The sequence below is a fragment of the Oncorhynchus kisutch genome, linkage group LG6 (assembly GCF_002021735.2).
Source record: "Oncorhynchus kisutch isolate 150728-3 linkage group LG6, Okis_V2, whole genome shotgun sequence".
Taxonomy (NCBI): domain Eukaryota; kingdom Metazoa; phylum Chordata; class Actinopteri; order Salmoniformes; family Salmonidae; genus Oncorhynchus; species Oncorhynchus kisutch.
Window position 1 is genome coordinate 29,305,060 of NC_034179.2, and position 19,632 is coordinate 29,324,691.

The 19,632-nt window shown below is 42.3% G+C and overlaps 1 protein-coding gene across 1 annotated transcript; it reads right to left on the minus strand.

Annotated features, from left to right (window-relative positions):
- Window positions 1–4,959: 4,959 nt before the first annotated feature.
- On the minus strand, window positions 4,960–18,670 carry LOC109892645 (sestrin-3-like). The gene is made up of 10 exons (XM_020485328.2): window positions 18,397–18,670; window positions 11,982–12,047; window positions 11,502–11,702; window positions 9,300–9,482; window positions 8,918–9,151; window positions 8,662–8,809; window positions 8,447–8,565; window positions 8,173–8,363; window positions 7,848–7,992; window positions 4,960–7,097 (listed from the first exon to the last, which is right to left on the minus strand). The coding sequence occupies exons 1-10, from the start codon at window positions 18,472–18,474 to the stop codon at window positions 7,011–7,013; spliced, it is 1,452 nt and encodes a 483-aa protein (XP_020340917.1). The 5' UTR covers window positions 18,475–18,670; the 3' UTR covers window positions 4,960–7,010.
- Window positions 18,671–19,632: the final 962 nt, after the last annotated feature.

The window sequence follows — 19,632 nt, forward strand, 5'->3', positions numbered from 1 at the left end:
GCTGAAGAAAAGCAGGCCCAAACCATGATGCTGCCACCACCATGTTTGACAGTGGGGATGGTGTGTTCAGGGTGATGAGCTGTGTTGCTTTTACGCCAAACATAACGTTTTGCATTGTTGCCAAAAAGTTCAATTTTGGTTTCATCTGACCAGAGCACCTTCTTCCACATGTTTGGTGTGTCTCCCAGGTGGCTTGTGGCAAACTTTAAACGACACTTTTTATGGATATCTTTAAGAAATGGCTTTCTTCTTGCCACTCTTCCATAAAGGCCAGATTTGTGCAATATACGACTGATTGTTGTCCTATGGACAGAGTCTCCCACCTCAGCTGTAGATCTCTACAGTTCATCCAGAGTGATCATGGGCCTCTTGGCTGCATCTCTGATCAGTCTTCTCCTTGTATGAGCTGAAAGTTTAGAGGGACGGCCAGGTCTTGGTAGATTTGCAGTGGTCTGATACTCCTTCCATTTCAATATTATCGCTTGCACAGTGCTCCTTGGGATGTTTAAAGCTTGGGAAATCGTTTTGTATCCAAATCCGGCTTTAAACTTCTTCACAACAGTATCTCGGTCCTGCCTGGTGTGTTCCTTGTTCTTCATGATGCTCTCTGCGCTTTTAACGGACCTCTGAGACTATCACAGTGCAGGTGCATTTATACGGAGACTTGATTACACACAGGTGGATTGTATTTATCATCATTAGTCATTTAGGTCAACATTGGATCATTCAGAGATCCTCACTGAACGTCTGGAGAGAGTTTGCTGCACTGAAAGTAAAGGGGCTGACTAATTTTGCACGCCCAATTTTTCAGTTTTTGATTTGTTAAAAAAGTTTGAAATATCCAATAAATGTCGTTCCACTTCATGATTGTGTCCCACTTGTTGTTGATTCTTCACAAAAAAATACAGTTTTATATCTTTATGTTTGAAGCCTGAAATGTGGCAAAAGGTCGCAAAGTTCAAGGGGGCCGAATACTTTCGCAAGGCACTGTATCCTGAGGCCACATTTATTGTAGCTGGGGATTTTAACAAAGCAAATTTTGGGAAAATGCTACTGAAGTTCTACCAACACATTGACTGTAGTACTCGCGCTGGGAAAACATTGGACCACTGCTACTAAACTTTTCAAAATGCCTTCAAGGCCCTCCCCCGCCCTCCATTCGGCAAATCTTATCACGACTCCATTTTGCTCCTACCTTCCTATAGGCAGAAACTCAAACAGGAAGTACCTGTCCTAAGGTCTATTCAACGCTGGTCTGACCAATTGGAATCCATGCTTCAATCACGCGGACTGGGATATGTTCCGGGTAGCCTCTGAGAATAACATAGACGAATACACAGATACGGTGACCAAGTTCATCAGGAAGTGTATAGGAGATGTTGTAACCACTGTGACTATTAAAACCTACCCAAACCAGAAGCTGTGGATAGATGGAAGCATTCGCGCAAAACTGAATACACAAACCACCGCATTTAACCATGGCAAGGTGACTGGGAATATGGCCGAAAACAAACAGTGTAGTTATTCCCTCCGTAAGAAAATCAAACAGGCAAAATGTCAGTACAGAGACAAAGTGGAGTCGCAATTCAATGGCTCAGACACGAGACGTATGTGGCAGGGTCTACAGACAATCACGGACTACAAAGGGAAACCAGCCACATTCCGGACATCAATGTCTTGCTTCCGGACAAGCTGAACACTCTTCGCCTGCTTTGAGGATAACACAGTGCCACCGATGCAGCCCGCTACCAAGGGCTGTGGACTCTCCTTCTCCGTTGACGACGTAAGACATTTAAGCGTGTTAACCCTCGCAAGGCTGCCAGCCCAGACAGCATTCCTAGGCGCGTCCTCAGAGTATGCGCAGACCAGCTGGCTGGAGTGTTTACGGACCTATTCAATCTCTCCCTATCCCCAGTCTGCTGTCCCCACTTGCTTCAAGATGTCCACCATTGTTCCTATACCCAATAAAGCAAAGGTAACTGAACTAAATTACTATCGCCCCGTATCACTTCTGTCATCATAAAGTGCTTTGAGAGGCTAGTTAAGGATCGTATCACCTCCACCTTACCTGACACCCTAGACCCACTTCAATTTGCTTACCGCCCCAATAGATCCACAGATGATGCAATCGCCATCACACTGCCCTATCCCATCTGGACAAGAGGAATACCTATGTAAGAATGCTGTTCATTGACTATAGCTCAGTATTCAACACCATATTGCCCTCCAAGCTCATCATTAAGCTCAGGACCCTGGGTCTGAACCCTTCCCTGTGTAACTGGGTCCTGGACTTCCTGATGTGCCGCCACCAGGGGGTGAAGGTAGGAAACAACACCTCCACTTCGATGATCCTCAACACAGGCCCCCACAAGGGTGCGTGCTCAGCCCCCTCCTGTACTTCCTGTTCACCCATGACTGCGTGGCCACGCACTCCTCCAACTCAATCATCAAGTTTGCAGATGACACAACAGTAGTAGGCCTGATTACGAGACAGCCTACAGGGAGGAGGTGAGGGCCATGGTAGAGTGGTGCCAGAAAAAAACCTCTCACTCAACGTCAACAAAACAAAGGAGCTGATCGTGGACTTCAGGAAACAGCAGAGGGAGCACGCCCGAATTCACATTGACGGGACCGCAGTGGAGAAGGTGGAAAGCGTCAAGTTCCTCCATCAAGGACATTAACCACCTGAGCCACGGCCTATTCACCCCGCTATCATCCAGAAGGCGAGGTCAGTTTTTGTGCATCAAAGCTGGGACCGAGAGACCGAAAAACAGCTTCTATCTCAAGGTCATCAGACTGTTAAATAGCCATCACTAGCTGGCTTCCACCTAGTTACGCAACCCTGCACCTTAGAGGCTGCTGCCCTATATTCATAGACTTGGAATCACTTGCCACTTTAATAGGGGAAGACCAGTCACTAATAATGTTTAAATCATGTTCACATACAGCTTTACTCATCACGTATGTATATTTTGAATTCTATTCTACTGTATTTTAGTCAATGCCACTCCGACATTGCTCAATCTAATATTTAGATATTTCTCAATTCCATTCTTTTACTTTTAGATGTATGTGTATTGTTGTGAATTGTTCTTAGATACTACTGCACTGTTAGGAGCTAGAAACACAAGCCATTCACTACAGTGTGTGATCAATAAAATTTGATTTGATAAGGGCTATGTTTCATGTAGGCTTACCCTGGCATGACGTTTTGTATAATTCTGTCTAGGACTAGGTGACTTTTAGCAATATATTTGCCTGTATTTACCCCCCCCCCCTCTAAAAAAATGTAAATGCTAATTAGCTGCTAATGTGGCTAACATAAATAACTACAAATGCCCTGATGATCTGGACAAGTCTACCTGTCACGTTCTGACCTTTATTTCCTTTGTTTTGTCTTAATTTAGTATGGTCAGGGCGTGAGTTGGGGTGGGCAGTCTATGTGTGTTTTTCTATGTTGGGGTTTTGAGTTCAGCCTAGTATGGTTCTCAATCAGAGGCAGGTGTCTTTAGTTGTCTGATTGAGAATCATACCTAGGTAGCCTTTTGAGTTGTGGGTGTTTGTTTCCGTGTGAGTGTTTTGGCCACACGGTACTGTTTTGGTTTTCGTTCATGTTCACGTTTATTGTTTTGTAGTGTTCAGTTTATGTCTTTTAATAAACGTTATGGACACCTACCACGCTGCGCATTGGTCCTCCGATCCTTCTCGCTTCTCCTCCTCCTCAGAGGAGGAATGTTGTTACACTACCGAATCGAGGCAAAGGTAAGAATCTCTGGATTAACTACCTAATGTTAGCTAAATGTAGTAATGAATAAATTGCCAACATTTCTTTAAATGGACAATTCTGTGAACTATCTTGTGCAAGTTTTTAAATAACTGTTTGCAAAAGTATCAGCTAGAGATGACTTGCAGGAGCTTACAGGGATTTGTAGTTTTGCATGATGACTCGAAGAGGAATCGTGTAGATATTTTGCGTTTCTGCCGTCTAGAGTGAGTGAACGTGTGCCACACGATTGGGGACAAGAACTGTGACTTGCTTTCCTCTCTGGAGCAGGGCACCGTTGAAAGGAGTGATAACTAGAGTGGCATTAAGTGTTGAGGAGGATAAATTGAGAAGTGTGCAGAAGGACATGATACAAAGGAAGGTTTATAGGTGGAAAAAGTTGTGTGTGTAAACTATAGGGGTACCCATGATGTTGGAGATCAGAGGTGTCTGGTAAGAGAAAGGCTGGTTGAGGTTGCCAGGATCAGAGTTGTACAGAAGGTGTCAGATGCTGAGGCAGTGAAGAGTAGTAGAGAAAGATGGGTCCAGGGTTAGGGATCCTAAGAGGAGAGGGCAGAGCCAAGCACGCACTAACGAGATCCTATAGGCACATTCTAGCACATATTTGCATATTTCCATTATGGAAAGGGAAGGGAAAGGGGGATACCTAGTCAGTTGTACACCTGAATGCATTCAACTGAAATGTGTCATTCGCATTTAACCCAACCCCTCTGCTGCCTTAATTGACATCCAAAGCCAACTCTGTGACATGCGTGTGCAAGAACTCAATTCGCCTCATTCTAAACAACAATATTGTTTTTTATTTGGCAAAGGGTAAAATCTACATGACTTAGTCCACTCTGTTCGTAACATATTCTAGTTTTGGGAACAGAAAACAGGAAACACCAAGCAGATGCTTCACACTTATACATCCAATGAAATATCTGGCTCATTGTTCTGTGGCATTATCATGTCTAGCTAACCAGTTGAACCTCTGAGGTCAAACAACAATCTTGAAACCCGATTTTACAGTATGTGTATTTGTGGGAGTCATTTTTCTAAATAGCCTAATTTTCGTGCCACAGTTTTTCTATCTAGAATGAGTTATTAAAATGTTGACTGATGCTACAGATACACCAGTATCATACATCAAGTTACCAGTATGCATGTTGATATAATCAATAAACAGAACAATGTATTTGTAACTTCTTTATTGTTTTGAAAATGTCCTTACAGGCGAGGTACAGTTTCAGTTGCACTGTTGTCCTTTTAGCTTTTGGGGAGGGGGGAGGGGGGCAAATGGCTGAATGTGGCTTTGATGAAGGCACGACCTCCCAAAACTATTACAACAATCCTGAAGCACAATCTGGGAAAGAGAGAAGTGCAGCTTTAACTCTCAGACCAGTATATTATCATTTTGTAAAGTTTGGACAACTCAGCTTCCATCATCTGTTATAATTCTGATGATACAGAGCCTAATTGGTATTGTTAACACTATGTTTATTCAAATAAAATATGAAAATCCACTCAAACTATTTGGGTATTTTTTTCTTTAGTCCACTGTTAATACAGCATCATGATTATGTGTACTAATGAAAAAAATATCCCTTTAAAAGGTAGGTTGGCAAAAAGTAAACAGTACTTTGGTGAATGTCATCTGAGTTCACAGAGGCATTGATTAAACATTGTAACTAAACCTATACATGGGGGGGGCTAAAATATGACACATTTCACATCTGAGAAATTAAATGCAAGAAAGATTTGAGAGGGAGGGGATTTAAGGAAATACTGACATTTCTTGCATATTTCCAACTGGGAGTTTTTTTTTTCCTACAGTAAATATCTGCAAAAATGATTGACACTGCCATCAGCAGTTCCTACCTTTGCAGATACAGATGTGCAAAGAGCAACAATCATTCACAAAAACACTATGATTTTTTCAACCCTACACTGTTGAAGAAATAAGCTACAAATAAATGCTGGTGATACAAAGTTAACAGCGCAGATTTCAGGATTAGGAACACACTCATGTGGTGATACTTCAGTAATTATAAAACAAAACATTCCCAGCATTATATAGCTTATTGCAGTTCTAAAAATGTACTTCCTAATGGAATATAAAAATGTTTTGAAAATGTCTCATGGATCTAACATCTGTACACTGCATCTTTGGTCGACATAAACAAGTATGTCATCTTAATGTCTTACAGACCCAGTGAGAAACATTTGGCACAGAACAGGATGAGAGAAGTCCTAAAATTGCTGATAATGTTGCCACAAAATCTTGTGCGCTACCTGCTGTGATTTATATTCTGTATTAGGACAAACATTGCAGATAAATAGTTCTCTAGAAATATTTTAAGTTGACAGATTTATTGACAAAGGTATAAATATACTGAAAAGCATAATTATTCTGTCAAAGGTAAACTCAGCGATATGACAGATGCATAAAAGTAAAACAGCATAGTGGGTCAATTTCTTCAACAACTAAGGATGATGAAGCGAGAGGTTCAACTTCTGTTTTGGTATCCTGGCTACCACGCTGTAAGTGTGAAGCGAACTCATACCCATGCGAAGATACTGTGTGTGACTGTTAGAGTGAAGTCTTGCATCTCACTCATCTCAATATCTGCGGTGCTGCTCATGGCAATGGCATTTAGCTGAGTCTACCTTTTTAAATTGCAAATAATGTAGAAATATTGCACTTTTTAAAATAGTGCCACAAAAGGGCTTGCTCTCTCAATCAGATAACATTTTAATCTTACACCTGATATTGGTGGGACTGTACCAAATCAAGGCATTACATTCAGAGGTATATTCTACGTTGTGCAACACCGTTTCCGGCTATTCAGTATTTCCCTAGACTTTTAAAGTTAGTCATGAACTCCAACCCCTCCAACCCCTTCACTATGTCACTAAAGCCAAACTGGCAATATCATTTTGGCAAAAAAGGATGAGAACGTGCACCCGTTTTCACAATTTTTACACACTCACAGTAGGATTTCCTTCATTTTCACATACTTCCTCTTTTAAAAGGGCATTAAGCTAAAAGAAAATGGGTAAAGGTCCCCATCCAACCATACAGTAAGAGGCCAGTGACATGTGACTGGTAGTGAGACAGTTTCCTGGTTCCCAGAGGCCGCATTCCTGGGGCTGTGGAGAGGGGGAAGGCCAGTAGCGGTGTTGGGGGGGACGTGGGCTGGGGTTTCTATTGGTCAGGTGGAGACAGATGGCCCGCTGTGGTTGGTCAGGTCATGTAGCGTGTGATGGCGCGCAGGGCATATAGCAGTTCTGCCTGCATCCTGGCCTCCATTAGGAGTAGGTTCACATGGACCTGGAAGGGGCATGGTGGCCAGAGGATTAGCATGCCATACATAATATAACACAGTGCAGTTACTTTATATAACTGGAATGGTATGGACTGCAGTATGGACAGCCATTGAGCTGTAAAATGGATATGCATTTGCAGAATGTAGCACAAGGCTGTAAGAGACAAAAGACATCTCACTGAGTTGGATATGTAAACCAAGTGAGATTCTGTTGAGAAACGTTTTAATGGGGTCTGAAGAAAAAGATGCTTGTACAGACATAATTACTAACTAAAGTGAATGCTGCTGCCCTCATTATGTCAGGGATGAGACATTTGTTCCAGGTTGTCTTGACCGGAGCATTAAAAACAAGACAATGACCCACTTCCACGCTGCTGGTTCTAATAATAACTCGAGCTCGTCTTTCATCTCTTTCAGCCCAGTCAGATTCCAACAGGGGGCCTCTCTGCAGAACAACCAAAACACAATAACAGCATGTTCCTGCAGCCAAGAGCTTAATTTCCTCCAGCTCTGCTCAATAGTCCTAGTGTACTCATGAGCCAAAGCCTCCTGCAGAAACACAATCTAACAGCATGACCAATCCTGCCACTGAACTCTGGCCTAGTTACAAAGACATATCAGGATTCACAAGATCATTTTTGTGGCTGTTGACAGTGTAAAGCAAAGCAAAACGTTGTTTTTCAAAGGATACACACGTACATAAACACCATACGATTATACACTCTCACAAATACGAGCATCTGCAGCTTTCTAACCTTCTCGGAGTGGCGGAACTGCCTCCAGTAGCTGTCATACATGCGACGAGTGGTCCTCTCTGGATAACATGTTACGGTCTTTATATAGACCTTCAGACTGCGTTCCAATAGCTGATTCACCTCCCCATAGTCATAGTCATCATATCTGCAGACAGGACATCAAGCCTGGAGCATCACTTTACGGTCTGCTATGGACTACTTCAGGGCTTCAATAAACACTTACTCACTCATTTAAATATTATCACACTAACTTGATTAATACTAAGTATCCACACTTGATAGTGAATGAGAAATGTATGTGACAGAAAGGGCACTGATGCCTTACCTGATGCCATACATGCAGTGCACGTAATTGAAGAGTGCACGTCGGAGCATGGTGGTGTCCACGTCCTCGTGACTGGCCATGTTGTAGTAGGTCAGGTCACACGCTGTCCGGAACTTGTCATCCAGCAGCAGCCCGATGTCTGAATAAAGCCTGTTGACCAGAGAGAAACCATGGTCCTCCCACGAGTAGTCCTACAGACAGAGAGAGACAGAGAGAAAGCGAGTGAAGTTGTTCAGGCATGACAGTGGAATTAAGGTTTTCCATTATCACCCACCTGTGCTCTAAAAGTTGGTGGATTGTCTTCCCCTCGTCGAGCAAAGTCCTGGTACCCGAAGGTGGCATCTTCCACAAACTGAGACACTTTGGATGTGGGCATCACCTCATCCTCCAAATCTGCAGAGTCACAATGGAGATGAATCATAATCAGTAATCACATAATCCCTTTACTCAGTGAGAGAGAGACAACAGGAACAGGTGTGGTAGCAGTACCTCCAGAGCCCACCAATAGACTCTCTTTCTTCTCCTTCTCGAAGCGTGTGGCCATCTCCTCCTGCGAAGCCTCATCCTCCTCTCTCTCCTCCTGCAGCCTCTTCATTCTGTCCATCAGCGCCTCCAACTCACTGACAGAGTCTGTGGTCTGAAACACACACAACAAAGCAGAACTCTATTATTATGACAATAGAGTTACACATACTTAGATACATTTCCAACACAATCCCTCCAAACACACATAGTTAAATCTCACCTCATGGCTGCTACTGCTGAGATCTCGGTCCAGGTGATGGTCGCTGGCCAGGTCACATGTACAGTAGTTGCTGATGTAGACGGCCTGGAAGCCATTGGTGTTTTGTGTGTCAACCTGGGGGTTGATGCCACTGCCAAACACAAAGCTGGCCAGAGCATGGAAATGGGCCAATATGACCACAGCATGGACCAGCTCTGCCAAAGACCAACTGTGCTCCCCTGTCTTCACCAAGTTCTAAAGTAGAGGGGAAGAAAAGGGTTTGGTGTGAGTTACTTTGTGTGTGTATGTGGATAAAAGTCGTGTTTTTGAATAGATACAGTATGTGCATATGTGGATAATGTACTTGAATATGTGTATGTTTTATGTATGTCTGTGTTCTAACCTGAATGTGCTCCTTGGTGATGAGCCATGGTCTGTGTGCTAGGAGCTTGTTGATCTCGTTGAGGTTCCTCAGTCTCTGAGGGACGTACTGCAGGCCCTTCAGCCAGTCCAGACACACCCCCATCCTGTAGAACTCACGCACGTGCAGAGACACCAGGAAGGAACACTGGTGACGCGCTGCAGCCTGGAGAGAGAAAGAGGGGAGGCTTTCATATCTATATTTATAGCCTACTGGGAAAACTCTTCCTTTACTGCATATACTTTGTTGTTTTCTACCTTCTAAACTATTTATATTCTTGTTCTGTATACTATAGTTGTCTGGCTAGACTGTAAACTCTCCTTCCAGACTCACATTAAGCATCTCCAATCTAAAATTAAATCTAGATTCGGCTTCCTATTTCGCAACAAAGCATCCTTCACTCATGCTGCCAAACATACCCTAATAAAACTGACCATCCTACCGATCCTCGACTTCGGCAATGTCATTTACAAAATAGCCTCCAACACTCTACTCAACAAATTGGATGCAGTCTATCACAGTGCCATCCGTTTTGTCCCAAAAGCCCCATATACTACCCACCACTGCGACCTGTACGCTCTTGTTGGCTGGCCCTCGCTTCGTACTGGTCGCCAAACCCACTGGCTCCAGGTCATCTACAAGTCTCTTCTAGGTAAAGCTCCGCCTTATCTCGGCTCACTGGTCACCATAACAACACCCACCCATAGCACGCGCTCCAGCAGGTATATCTCACTGGTCACCCCCAAAGCCAATTCCTCTTTTGGCCACCTTTCCTTCCAGTTCTCTGCTGCCAATGACTGGAACGAATTGCAAAAATCACTGAAGCTGGAGACATATCTCCCTCACTAGCTTTAAACACCAGCTATCAGAGCAGCTCACAGATCACTGCACCTGTACATAGCCCATCTGTAAATAGCCCATCCAACTACCACATCCCCATACTGTATTTATTTATTTATCTTGCTCCTTTGCACCCCAGTATCTCTACATGCGCATTCATCTTCTGCACATCTATCACTCCAGTGCTTAATTGGTATATTGTAATTGCTTCACCACCATGGCCTAGTAATTGCCTTCCCTCCCCTCTTATCTTACCTCATTTGCACACACTGTATATAGACTTTTCCTATTTTCCTATATTGCCTTCTGTATGTTTGTTTATTCCATGTGTAACTCTGTTGTATGTGTCAAACTGCTTTGCTTTATCTTGGCCAGGTCGCAGTTGTAAATGAGAACTTGCTCTCAACTAGCCTACCTGGTTAAATAAAGGTGAAATAAAAATTAAATAAATATTCTGGGTAGTACTGTATTTAACAGTCCTGTTTTAGTTTGCATTCACCATGTAGCTAGCTTGGCAGACTAATATAAAGCATACATTTAGCCTGTATATGCACGATCTATACTAAATTAATATTTTATATGCATGTTGTATACTGTCACTTCTAAGCATGACTTATTTTAAACTGCACATTGATGGTTTCCACATGGTTCTTTGACAATGCATTGCATTCAGCTGTTCCTCCTGAAATAACATGCTGTGTCGTTAAGAGTGAGGGGGCAGACTTTGGCCTAGTTGTGGGCCACATCAGGAACTGGGTGAGTTGGAGGTGTGCTGGGAGGACCGTCTGAGATGGCTGCATAACAAAGCTCCACAGACGGAGGTGTTGAGTGGCCAGTATGGAGGTGTTGAGTGGCCAGTATGGAGGTGTTGAGTGGCCAGTATGCCTAGGCGCGCGCGCACACCTCTCCCTCTCTCTCCCTCCCTCCCTCCGGGGAATCTCAGCACTGAGACGAAAGTTTAAACACTATTAAGAAAAATATAATCCGTCACGTCGGGACAGATATTGGTTGTTAGGGAAATGGGTGAATATGGAGATTATATAAATCAGTAGAATATGTGTTAGGTAGGTCTCCTGAGCAGGGAGGGAGAATCTAAGAGAGGACCCTCGGCTTAGCTTGACCGTTGACCTATCCTGTATCATAGAAGTTGCCTGTAGGATCAGCTTACCTTACCTATATCCTAACCTCAACCATTGCAGGGAAAAATGGCACACTATATATACTACACTTCTTTTGACGAGTTCCCAGGGCTCTGGTCAAAAGTAGTGCTCTATATAGGGAACTATGGTGCAATTTTAGACACACCCAATGATAATCTCTTGTTCATCCTACTCCAGTGTTTACCATGATGGCGATGAAGTGTCGGCAGTGGAGAGGCAAGGGGCCGTCCATCCTCAGCAGGTAGAACTGGCTGTGCAGGAAGGACTCCAGGTAGTGGGGGTGCAGTCCCATCACCTGGGTCAGGTGGTCCACATGGCCTGACGGAGAGTAGGCCTCGGCCAGGAGCTGCTCTGTGAGGGGGTCCACTTGGGACGCCTCCACAATCTGGAACCAGGAAGGAGGGGTAGGGGGAAGGGGTCCGGCAGGACAGGGAAGAGAGAGGTTTCAGTTAGGCAGTGTGTATTGAAATCGTGTTACAGTAGAAATGCTGCTGCTGTAATCTAAAACATGGTTTACACCTAAATTCGAGGCTAGAAGAAGATAAAGGTGGAAAGAAAGACAAAGGGGAAAAAGTTAGAGATAAAACAAAAGTGACAGAAAACGAGAGTGTAAGCAGGACAGGGGGAAGTATAGCCTCAAGACAGAACGAAAGCATTTTCTCACCTCTTCCTTTGGAATGAAGGCACTGGGTCCACTGGAGAAGGGTCGCGGCACTCTGACTCCTTTATCCTGAGACGAGACAAGAGCGTTAGATAAGGAAACTGGGTTAGCTAAGGAACCATAGTACACAAGGAACTTATATGTACAGCACCACTTAAATGATGGGGAAACAAAACAAACAAAAAAAAGGTTTAATTAAGTGAAAAAGAGGGCATGTACGGTGCCTTCGGGAAAGTATCCAGACCCCTTGACGTTTTCCACATTGTTACATTAGCCTTATTCTAAAATTGATTAAATTGTTTTTTTCCCCCTCAATCTACACACAATACCCCATAATGACAAATATTTTTTTTTCAAAATAACAAAACTGAAATATTGCATTGACATAAGTATTCAGGCCCTTTATTCAGTACTTTGTTGAAGCACCTTTGGCAGTGATTACAGCCTCAAGTCTTCTTGGATAGGATGCTACAAGCTTGGCACACCTGTATTTGGGGATTTTCTCACATTCTTCTCTGCAGATCCTCAAGCTCTGACAGGTTGGCTGGGGAGCGTCTCTGCACAGCTATTTTCAGGTCTCTCCAGAGATGTTCGATCACAATGCCCGCTTAACCCGGGTTCAAATCCGGGCTCTGGCTGGGCCAATCAAGGACATTGAGACTTGTCCCAAAGCCACTACCGCGCTGTCTTAGCTGTGTGCTTAGGGTCATTGTCCTGTTGGAAGGTGAACCTTCGCCCCAATCTGAGGTCCTGAGTGCTCTGGAGCAGGTTGCCATCAAGGATCTCTCTGTACTTCTTTCCCTCGATCCTCACTAGTCTCCCAGTTCCTGCCGTTGAATGAAAAACATCCCCACAAGAAGACTTGAGGCTGTAATCACTGCCAAAGGTGCTTCAACAAAGTACTGAATAAAGGGCCTTAATACTTATGTCAATGCAATATTTCAGTTTTGTTATTTTGAAAAAAAAAAAAAGGTCATTATGGGGTATTGTGTGTAGATTGAGGGGGAAAAAAACAATTTAATCAATTTTAGAATAAGGCTAATGTAACAATGTGGAAAACGTCAAGGGGTCTGGATACTTTCCCGAAGGCACCGTACATGCCCTCTTTTTCACTTAATTAAACCTTTTTTTTTTTTGTTTTGTTTCCCCAACATGGCGGAGTTCATTTAAGTGGTGCTGTACGGATGGTGCCAGGTTTCCTCCAGACGTGAGAGTCCTTTAGGTGCTTTTTGGCAAACTCCAAACAGGCCATCATGTGCCTTTTGTCTGGCCATTCTATCATAAATGCCTGATTGGTGGAGTGCTGCAGAGATGGTTGTCCTTCTGGAGGGTTCTCCCATCTCCACAGAGGAACTCTGGAGCGCTGTCAGAGTGACCATCGGGTTCTTGGTCACATCCCTGACCAAGGCCCTTCTTCCCCGATTGCTCAGTTTTGGCTCCAGGAAGAGTCTTGATGCTTCCAAACTTCTTCTATTTAAGAATGATGGAGGCCACTGTGTTCTTGGGGACCTTCAATGCTGCAGAAATGTTTTGGTACTCTTCCCCAGATCTGTGCCTCGACACAATCCAGTTTCTGAGCTAGGACAACATGGCTTGGTTTTTGCTCTGACATGCACTGTCAACTGTGGGACCTTATATATTCCAAATCATGTCCAATCAATAGAAATGACCACAGGTGGAATCCAATCAAGTTGGAGAAACATCAAGGATGATCAATGGATACAGGATGCATCTGAGCTCAATTTCAAGTCTCATATCAAAGGATCGGAATGCTTACGTGTATTAAGGTATTTATTGTTCTTTTGTAAATGTGAAAAAATGTCTAACCTGTTTTCGCTTTGTCATTATCGGGTATTGCATGTAGATTGCTGAGAAAAACATTTATTTTAAGCAATTTTAGAATTAGGCTGTAATGTAACAAAATGTGGAAAAATTTAAGTGGTCTGAATACTTTCCGAATGCACTGTATAGAAGTGAGGTTTGATATGTAATGGGCAGCAGGTAAACCTAGCGGTTGAGAGCATTTAGCCAGTAACCGAAAGTACACTGGCTCAAATCGCTGAGCTGACTAGGTGAAAGATCTAACGATGTGCCCTTGAACAAGGCATCCAACCATAATTGCTCCTGTAAGTCGCTCTGGATAAGAATGTCTGCTAAGTGACTAAAATGTAACAGCCAGGCCTTTGTGCATCAATCCATTTGCTCAGAGGTAAAGTAACCCCCTCCTCTTGTAACCTTTTGAGATGAGCAAACAGCCTGTGTGCACACACATTAGCCATGGAACATTGGGATCAAGTCCTGGGCAGAGGAAAGAACGGCAGCTTTATGGTTCACATTGTCGTGTGTGTGTGTGTGCGTGTGTGAGTCTGGCATGTTAAAGTGTAGATTTATGTTAGGTTGTGTATGTCACACCTGTACATCTATTGAACTTAATGTACTGAGAGCTCTGAGGAGAGAGGGAGGTTAAAGAGATCTCTTCCCAGAGGCAGTGATGTAAAGTAACTAAGTAAAAATACTTTTAAATACTACACTGAACAAAAATAGAAACGCAACATGTAAAGTGTTGGTGCCATGTTTCATGAGCTGAAATAAAAGATCCCAGAAATTGTCCGTATGCACAAAAAGTGTATTTCTCTCAAATGTTGTGTACAAATTTGTTTCGTACACTAGCCCCACAACTGCAGACAAATTAGTTTCGTACACACGTCAAACTAGCCCCACAACCGCAGAACCCACGTGTAAACACACCAGCCGAGGACTTCCACATCTGGCTTCTTCACCTGCGGGATCGTCTGAGACCAGCCACCGACAGCTGATGAAACTCTGGGTTTGCACAACCGAAGAATTTCTGCACAAACTGTCAGAAACCATCTTAGGGAAGCTCATCTGTGTGCTCACCCTTCACACCAGGGTCTTGACCTGACAAGAGTTTGACGTCGTAACCGAGCAAATGTTCACCTTCGATGGTCACTGGTACGTACACTGGAGAAGGCTATTTTACACACAATTCCTGGAAACTGAAAATGTCCCAGTTCTTCCATGGTCTACATGATCAAGAGACATGTCACCCATTGAGCATGTTTGGGATTCTCTGGATTGCATGTTCCAGTTTGCGCCAATATCCAGCAACTTCTCACAGCCATTGAAGAGGAGTGAGACAGCATTCCACAGGCCTGAAATGGTGGTCACACTAGATACTGATGGATTTTCTGATTCACGACGCTAACTTATATATATTTCTTTTAAACATTTTATTTATTTTTTCTCCACAATTTCGTGGTATCCAATTGGTAACTCCCGCTGCAACTCCCATACGAAACACAACCCAGCTTCTTGCTTCTTGACACAATGCCCACTTAACCCGGGAAGCCGCACCAATGTGTCGGAGGAAACCAGGGAGTCGCTAGTGCGTGATGGGACAAGAACGACGCTGGGCCAATTGTGCGCCTCCCCATGGGTCTTCCGATCGCGGTTGGCTGGGACAGGGCCTGGACTCGAACCAGGATCTCAATTGGCACAGCAATTGGCACAGCTAGTGCCTTAGACCACTGCGCCGCTCGGGAGGCCCCCTAACATAATTTTTTTTTTTTTTAAGTATCTGTGACCAAGAGATGGATATCTGTATTCCCTGTCATGTGAATTCCATAGATTAGGGCCTAATGAATGTATTTCAATTGACTGATTTCCTTATATGAACTGTAACGCAGTAAAATCTTTGAAATTGTTGCATGTTGCATTTTATATTTTTGTTCAGAAGGATAGTAAAACAAGAAAATTGGGGACATGACTAACCCTAACCCCACAAGAAAAAAGGCTATTTTAGATTTAGGGATTAGGAAACATAGGATTTTGAATGTGAATCAATTGTTTGGTAACTGGAAAATGTACCAGTTTCTCTAGTGAAATCACAGTTGACATATTTAGTCATGTTCTACTGACTCCAGGAGAATCCTTTTTTCAAACAATGCAAGACGTTTTTTTTTTTTCAATTTATTTGGAATGGCAAACCAGATTAAGTTAAACGAGCATATTAATATAACGAACATGAGCATTAAAACTATTAAATATTAAGACATTAAACCTCTCTTAAAGCCTCCATTGTACCACAATTGTATCCATTGTAAATCCAAATGGGATTTCTAGCAAGCTACTAAGAGAGGCCCATCCTATCTTTAGCTTTTTGCAGATTAAAACCTTACATTTCGGTGGATTGACAATGGATGCCTGTTTAAAGTATCCTCCTGTTTAAATGAAGTCATACAGAGTTGGCTACAATTTCATCCTCCAGAAAAGGCAGATATAATATTACAGCAAATAATATAGCTAAAGTCCAATATACCGAGAGAAAAAATATATACAATTTTGAAAAAATGTACATGTAGGGTATAATATTTATGAAGGACATTGTAAACAAGAACTGTAAAATGATGTCACACAAGCTAACGACAGTGTAGGCTCAATACATATGGGGGTGGAGGAGAAAGAGTCAGAGAGACCCCTCTCTGTTCCAGTGGCATATGTCTTATTACATAACAGACCTTTGAATGTGCCTTCTGTCAACAGACAGGCAATTTCCCGTGAATTTAGCTAATTGGGTTGAAGCCCTGTGTCTCCCACTGCCACCGGTGACACACACAGACAGACAGACCTGCCCTGTGCTGCAGACAGGTGCAACCTGGTAGCAATCCCTCCCTCTTTCTCCCTATCCCCCTCTATTTTCCTATTCTCTCTGCCCCTTTGTGTGTGATGTGTGTCTGTTGCTGGGGCAGCGTGGCTGATGCAACTACCTGAGATGATACAGAGAGATGTGGCTCAAGTGCTCCTATATATCCTGGCCTGTGCAGACCTAAAAAGAGCCTGGACCCGTCTGTCTCCATCACACAAAAAACTAATAGACAGTTGATATTGTGGGATAAGTATTTGTTAAATAAGTAATAAAGTAATCAAAAACAAGAATCTTACATCATAATTAAAGATAAATTAAGTAAAATGCCAAGTGACAGTTCTCTCCCTCTCTCTCTCAGTAAACTCTAATTTCCAACCAATAGGGTGTTGAGAACAACCTCTATGAAACCTTTTGGGTTTTAACCTACAAAATAAAATATCTATAGTTTCTGTCTTTACCAGTATATGTATATCTGATTGAGACATAGAGTATTTACCAGTATCTATTGGTAAATGTAGGAGGCAGACATGAAAGTGTTTTTTTTCTGTCAGTGATGTTTGTCATGAAAGGGCTGACTCTGGTGTGCATACAGACAAAGCTGTCTCTAGGCATTGTAATCTGTATGTCCTCATGTTTTGTTGTTAAACCGATAACTATGGCAACAGGGATAGGACAGAGTATTGATGCATTCATTGACTGAGAGCTGCTTTTGAAGTTCTTCAACAGAATGTTGTTTAGACCGAAGTAGAGATTTAGAAAGAAGTAGGAATTAAGAGGTGGATTTAGATAAAAGTAGGGATTAACTAGAAATATACCAAAACATTTTTAGAAATGTACTTGAAATGAATATTACACTTGAAGTCAATAATAACATTTTTTTAAAGTATTCGATGACAGATTACAATCATTTTAGCATATAGGTTCATGGTATAGTTGTCCAAATCTATACACTCACATGCCTATACAAATATTACCACTAAATGTAAATACAAATTGTACTTCACAGTGAATCTGCAGAGAAAATGGAAGTGATGCAGTGGAAATATGATCACCATGCTAAACTAATATCAAAGGCAGTCTCTATTTGTTCTGCTAAATGTTTTTGAGTACATTAATTATGTAATGGATATGTGCCATCTTTGTGCAAAATGCAGATACATTTCTAATGAGTTTACCATTTACATGCAGTGAGTGAGTTAGAGACTCTTATCAATTCCCCCCCAACTATATTGCTATCATACTGATTGATGACCACACTGGGAATTAAATCAATGCAAATGGAACTATTTTTGCAGATTGTTGTCTGATATGTTTGAATGGAAAAACAGCCTGATTGTCATCGAAATTATTATTAACTTTCATGTTGTTCATGAACTGCAAAAAAGCCCATGATTAATGACTAAATTATTAGATTTCAGATTATTTACAATAGGCCTAAATCTAAAGCAATTTAGGTCCTGAAGCAAATATAGAGATGATGTTGAAATACAGAATGTAATACAAACATATCAGTAAGGGAAGGATTAGACCCATGAAAAGAAATGTGTATGTCTGCTGTATGAATCAGTAGATCTAATCAAAGCCTACTAGAGTCTATAGGCGACTTACTGTACTAGGATCTAATTGAAAACTTAATAGGGTGCAATGATATTTTATCTAAATTGGAAGGAATGACTAATCACCTTGATAAAACATGCTATTGGTCGACTAGTAAAAATAACATTTGGAGAAATCAATCTGAAAACACCATACCTTTTTCCTTATCACCTTTTGACAGATGTTACACATGTGAAATGGGTTGGGGGAGGTGGAGTCCGCACTGAAGCTCATGCTGGCCGCCACTGTAACCGTCGTAGAAACGGTACTTTAAATAACTGTAGGCCTATGTCACACTCTTGCAGGTGTGGTAGTGGTGGGTTGGGGAGACCGAAGAGTTGTTATATCACGAAGCCGTTTTTCGAGAGTGGTATACGGAGGCTCTGTCTTCCCCAGTCTCGCTCACCACACAAAAGCCAGGCAGTTCGGTGAGCAAACTTCTGACTTTGCTCTGCCGGAGGTGGGCACGCCCACCAGCCAATAGCGACGCACAACAGCTAGAGGGGTGTGTTTGCGAAACAACATACGCCTGCTGTCTTTAGTTAGCTATTAAAGCAATAACTTTCCACAACCCGCATCCTTTTATTAGACCCAAGACAACTAAAAAGCAACTTGAATCCGTACCAAATAAAGGAAAAAACAACATTCAGCAAAATAATACAACTTGATTACTTTTCTTTGTGTTACGATGTATAGATAAATTACAATGAGGTTTGTCATAAGTAATTTCAATGGGATATAACAGCATGGATAGAACCAGGATAAAATACTCTGGTCTACAAGGTTTGTTTTAGTAATAGGCAATAAAGTTTTACGTAGGTGTGTGTGTGTGTGTGTGTGTGTGTGTGTGTGTGTGTGTGTAAACAAACAAGATGAAAAACGAAGGCTCAGCAATTTACAGAGCAACGCAACACAGGCCTACAGCCAGGTAAGATCTTCAAGAATAAAACCATTATTTTCATCTTTATACTAAAAACTATAAATAAATACAGACATAAAGGAAGGATCCTGCTTTTGTTTTTCGTGTATGGGGCCATGGTAGTACTGGCAAGTCTGACGTGAGTCACCATACTTTCTGCTGGTACAGTGCCTTGCAAAAGTATTCGGCCCCCTTGAACTTTGCGACCTTTTGCCACATTTCAGGCTTCAAACATAAAGATATAAAACTGTATTTTTTGTGAAGAATCAACAACAAGTGGGACACAATCATGAATTGGGAACGACATTTATTGGATATTTCAAACTTTTTTAACAAATCAAAAACTGAAAAATTGGGCGTGCAAAATTATTCGAGGGGGCCGAATACTTTCGCAAGGCACTGTATGCTGTAAATTATCTTTAATTTGAAATGCATTATTAGTTGAGGAAGCAGAAAATATTTCATACAAGTGC

Coding starts and splice junctions, on each gene's coding strand:
- LOC109892645 (XM_020485328.2), bottom strand. CDS start 18,474: ATGAGCTTCAGTGCGGACTCCACCTCCCCCAACCCATTTCACATGTGT. Junction 8,810..8,917: donor TCAGCAGTAGCAGCCATGAG/GTGAGATTTAAC, acceptor TGTGTGTTTCAG/ACCACAGACTCTGTCAGTGA. Junction 7,993..8,172: donor CACTGCATGTATGGCATCAG/GTAAGGCATCAG, acceptor TCCTGTCTGCAG/ATATGATGACTATGACTATG.